At 64.7% G+C, this 5,129-nt stretch overlaps 1 protein-coding gene across 1 annotated transcript; it reads left to right on the top strand.

Annotated features, from left to right (window-relative positions):
* Nucleotides 1-3: 3 nt before the first annotated feature.
* apc (APC regulator of WNT signaling pathway) lies at nt 4-5,125 on the top strand (the record flags this gene model as incomplete). Its single annotated transcript, XM_010780121.1, is given in 4 exon segments — nt 4-35; nt 486-1,446; nt 1,449-2,934; nt 2,937-5,125. Coding segments are annotated over 4 exon segments (4,668 nt in total), but the record flags the coding sequence as incomplete, so codon positions are not given.
* Nucleotides 5,126-5,129: the final 4 nt, after the last annotated feature.

Here is a 5,129-nt window from a genome sequence, read left to right as displayed (position 1 = left end):
GTGTCCAGCCTCATCGCCACCAACGAGGCGCACAGGTAAACTGTTAATACCTGTAGAGCACACCTGTTAATACCTGTAGAGGTAAATACCTGTTAACACCTGTAGAGCACACCTGTAGAGCACACCTGTTAATACCTGTAGAGGTAAACACCAGTTAACACCTGTAGAGCACACCTGTTAGCCCCTGTAGAGCACACCTGTTAGCCCCTGTAGAGCACACCTGTTAGCCCCTGTAGAGCACACCTGTTAGCCCCTGTCGAGCACACCTGTTAGCCCCTGTAGAGCACACCTGTTAGCCCCTGTCGAGCACACCTGTTAGCCCCTGGAGAGCACACATGTTAGCCCCTGTAGAGCACACCTGGTAGCCCCTGTAGAGCACACCTGGTAGCCCCCTGTAGAGCACACCTGGTAGCCCCTGTAGAGGTTACACTGTCCTGTAATGAGCCTAAGCTCTGAAGGCTGATGGACTCTTCTGTGTGTTGCAGGCAGATCCTGCGAGATCACGGCTGCCTGCCCACACTGCTGCAGCACCTGAAGTCTCACAGCCTCACCATCGTCTCCAACGCCTGCGGAACGCTCTGGAACCTTTCGGCTCGAGACGCCAAGGACCAGGAGGCATTGTGGGAGCTGGGCGCTGTGGGCATGTTGCGCAACCTCATCCACTCGCGCCACAAGATGATCGCCATGGGCAGCGCCGCCGCTCTGCGCAACCTGATGGCCAACCGGCCGGCAAGGTACAAAGACGCCAGCGTGGTGTCGCCGGGCGCCGGCGCCCCCTCGCTGCACGCCAGGAAGCAGAAAGCTCTGTTCGAGGAGCTGGACGCCCAGCAGCTGTCAGAGACCTTCGACAACATCGACAACCTGAGCCCGAAGGCAGCGCACAGGAAGGGGCGGGGCTGCAGCGGCGCCACGGGGGGGGGCGGCCCGACGCGCTCTTACACCAACACGCCCGTTCTGTCCAGCCCGAAGAGCGCCGACGGGTTGAAGCGGACGAGCGAGGAGCCGTTCGCCCGGCCCGTGTTCCCGCCCAGCGTCCGGGCGTCCAGCGACAGCCTCAACAGCGTCACGAGCGCAGACGGGTACGGAAACCGCGGCAAAACCAAACCGTCCACCGAGCCGTTCTACTCCTCGGACGAGAACGGAGGCAACAAGTGCTGCGTCTACAGGAAGTACCCGGCCGACCTGGCGCACAAAATCCGCAGCGCCAACCATATGGCGGACGACGACGGCGGCGAGCTGGACACGCCCATCAACTACAGCCTCAAGTACTCCGACGAGCAGCTGAACTCTGGGCGTCAGAGCCCGAGCCACCGCGGCGCCGCAGAGAGCGAGGAGACGAGCCGCTGGACGCCCGGCTGCGGCGCCGCGGTGACGCGGCTCCCAAAGGGAACCGCATGGCGTCCGCCCCGCCGCAGCGGTATGTCGCCACGGCAACATCAAACTACAGCGGCGAGCCGGCACCGGAGCAGCCGATCGACTACAGCCTGAAGTACGGCGCCGACGTGACCCGCAAACCTCTGTTCAAACCTGAGGAGAGCACCCCCCCCTCAGCACCCCCTCCCCCGCTGTCCTCAGCTAACAAGCTCCGCCCCCCGCCGCCGACCAAGCGCCCGCCGCCCAAAGGCAGCCAGGAGGCGCCGCAGACGTACTGCGTGGAGGACACGCCCATCTGTTTCTCTAGGGGCTCCTCGCTGTCCTCGCTGTCATCGGAGGAAGAGGAGGAGGATGGGAGGAAGAGGAGGGGGGGAGGCAGCGACTACCCCACGCTTCCTGTGAGCGAGAAGGAGGAGCAGCAGCGTCAGCAGAAGGAGGCGCAGAGTCAGACCTCCAGTGCCGCCGCTGCTGCAGCCGCCGCCTCTAGGGGGCGACGCAGCCACCATCATCATCATCACGTGACATCATCCGGCGCCCGGACGCCGAAGAGCCCCCCCGAGCCGCCGTACGCTCAGGAGACGCCGCTGATGTTCAGCCGCTGCACCTCCGTCAGCTCCCTGGACAGCTTCTCCACCTCCTCCATCGCCTCCTCGGTGCGCAGCAGCGAGCCGTGCAGCGGCATGCCGAGCGGCGTGGTGAGTCCCAGCGATCTGCCCGACAGCCCGGGGCAGACGATGCCTCCGAGCCGCGCCAAGACGCCACCGCCGCCCAGCAGCAAACAGGAGAAGAAGAAGCAGGAGGAGGAGAGCAGCGCCGACGTCATGCTGCACTTCGCCACCGAAAGCACGCCGCACGGATTCAGCCGAGCGTCCAGTCTGAGCGCGCTCAGTGTGGACGAGCCTTACATCATGGCGGAGATGAGGAAGGAGGAAGAGGAGGAGGCGAACAAGGAGAGGAAGGAGAGGAAGGAGAGGGAGGAGAGGGAGGAGAGGGAGGATGAGGAAGGGCAACTGGACGAGTCGGACGACGACGACGACATCGAGATCCTGGAGGCCTGCATCAAGAGGGCAATGCCCAAGTCGTCACGGAAACCAAAGAAACAACAACAGCAGCCGGCGCCACGGAAACCCAGCCAGCTTCCTGTCTACAAGCTCCTCCCCCCGCAGGGCCGCAGCCAATCACAGCAGAGGAAGGACGGTCCATCGGAAGAGGTGCCGAGGATTTACTGCGTGGAGGGAACGCCGCTCAACTTCTCCACCGCCACCTCGCTGAGCGACCTCACCATCGACTCACCACCCAATGAGGAGGCTGCACCTGCGGCTCAGCCCTCCAATCAGAGCAGGGGGGCGGGGCTTAGGGGGGCGTGGCCTCCTGAGGGCGACAACGGTGACGACATCTTGGCGGAGTGCATCAGTGCCGCCATGCCTAAAGCAAGACCCAGGAAGCCGGTCCGCGCGGCGCCTGGCGAGATACAGGCTCCGCCCCCTCTACAGGCTCCCCCCCCTCCCCCCCGGCCCCGCCTCTACTCGGCACGCAGCAGCAGAAGAAGAAACCGACGTCCCCGGTGAAGCCGATGCCCCCGCGGGCGCCATACAGCATCTCCGCGGCAACAGCAGCCAAAGCAAAGCCGGGCTTCACCTTCGACTCGCCGCACCACTACACGCCCATCGAAGGCACGCCGTGCTGCTTCTCGCGCAACGACTCGCTCAGCTCGCTCGACTTCGACGAAGACGAAGGCGGCGAGAAGGACGAAGAGAAGCGAGTGAAGGAGGAAGACGGCAGGAAGAGGAAGCAGCAGACGGCGGCCGTCGTTCCCCGAACAAAGCCCGCCGCCAACCTGCCGGACGACAGGCAGAAGTTCTGCATCGAGGACACGCCCGTCTGCTTCTCCAGGAACTCGTCTCTGAGCTCGCTGAGCGACATCGACCAGGAGAACAACAACAAGGAGTTCGCTGCCCCCCCCCCTCCGGAGCAGGGAGGAACAGCCGGCAGGAAGTCGCCCCCCCTGCAGGAAGAGCAGAAGCCCCGCCCCCCAGCGAGTGGCTACGCCCCCAGAGCGTTCCACGTGGAGGACACGCCCGTTTGCTTCTCCAGGAACTCGTCCCTCTCGTCTCTGAGCATCGACTCCGAGGACGACCTCCTGCAGGAGTGCATCAGCAGCGCCATGCCCAAGAAGAAGAAGAAGGGCGCCGCGCCACCGTCCCTCCCTAAAGAAGAAGACGAAGACGACAACGGGATATTAGCCGAAGAGGAGCCTTCGGACGGGCCGCGGAGCCCCGCCTCCCCCGACTCGGAGTCTTTTGATTGGAAGGCGATCCAGGAAGGAGCGAACTCCATCGTCAGCAGCCTGAACGCCGCCGCCGCCGCGCCGCTGTCCCGCCAGCCGTCCTCCGACTCGGACTCGGTGCTGTCGCTCAAGTCTGTTGGATCCCCGTTCCGCCTGCCGCCGCCGTCCAATCAGAGCGCAGAGGAGGGGGAGAAGGAGGAGGGGGGGAAGGAGGAGGGGGGGAAGCGAGGGGGGCGGATCCTGAAGCCTGGCGAGCGCAGCACTCTGGAAGCCAAGAAGAAGAAGGAGCAGGAGGAGGAGGAGGAGGAGGAGGAAGAGGAGGCGAAGGCGCTGCGCGGAGGGAAGAAGGTTTACAAGAGTCTGATCACCGGGAAGCCTCGGGTGGAGGCCAGGGGGCGGAGCCAACCTCAGGTGGAGGCCAGGGGGCGGAGCCAACCTCAGCTGGAGGCCAGGGGGCGGAGCCAAGCTCAGCTGGAGGCCAGGGGGCGGAGCCAACCCCGAGCGGCGCCCGCTGCCAAACCCCCAGGGAGCGACCCCGAGCGAGGCTCCTCTCGAGACTCCACCCCCTCACGCTCCTCCTCAGCCAATCAGAAGGGAGGGAAACTGCTGCCGCCGCGCACCGCCTCTCCAGGAAGTGCTTCGTCTTCATCATCTTCAGCGTCCAGAACGACCAATAAGAGCGGATCGGCGGTGAGGAGCGGCGGTGGCATCCCGAGGAGCGAGTCGGCGTCTCGAGTCGGAGGATCGACGGCGGCGAAGAAAGCGAAGGCGGAGTCTGAGAAGCCGCCGGCGCTCGTCAGACAGTCGACTTTCATCAAAGAGGCTCCGAGCCCCACGCTGAAGAGGAAGATGGAGGACGGAGAGACCGCCTCCAGCCCAGAGAGGATTCACGAGAGCCCTGTACGCCCACAGGAAGTGACATCATCATCACGCTTCAGCCGCACCGGCACCTGGAAGCGGGAGAGTAGCAGCAGCGGGGGGGGAGGAGGAGGCGGGTCTAGCGGCGGCGGGAAACACTCGACCTCGTTGCCCCGCGTCGGAACCTGGAAGAGAACGGGAAGCTCCTCCTCCGTCCTGTCAGCATCATCAGAGTCCAGCGAGAAGGGGAGGAGTCAGGAGGGGCAGGAGGGGCGGGGCCAAGAGGACAGGAAGGGCACTTGGAGGAGGGCGAAGAGTGGGGGAGAGGGGCGGGGCTTCAGTGACCGAGCGGAAGACGTTTGGGTTCGATTGGAAGATTGTCCCGTCAACAACCCCCGCTCCCCTAACGGCCCCCCAATCATAAGCCCCGCCCCTTCCTCCTCCGTCATAAGCCCCGCCTCCTCCTCCTCAAAGATCCCGTCCTCCACCTCGTCCTCGTGCTCCAACCTCAACCTGCGGCGCAGCTGCGAGAGTCTGGACGACAAACAGCAACCGCCCCCGCAACCGTCGCTGCAACAGACCCCCCCTCAACAACAACAGACGCCCCCTC

Source organism: Notothenia coriiceps, unplaced genomic scaffold, assembly GCF_000735185.1.
Source record: "Notothenia coriiceps isolate Sejong01 unplaced genomic scaffold, NC01 NC01_scaffold00021319, whole genome shotgun sequence".
NCBI lineage: Eukaryota > Metazoa > Chordata > Actinopteri > Perciformes > Nototheniidae > Notothenia > Notothenia coriiceps.
Note: the sequence above shows the minus strand (reverse complement) of the source record. Positions and strands in the feature narration are given on the sequence as shown.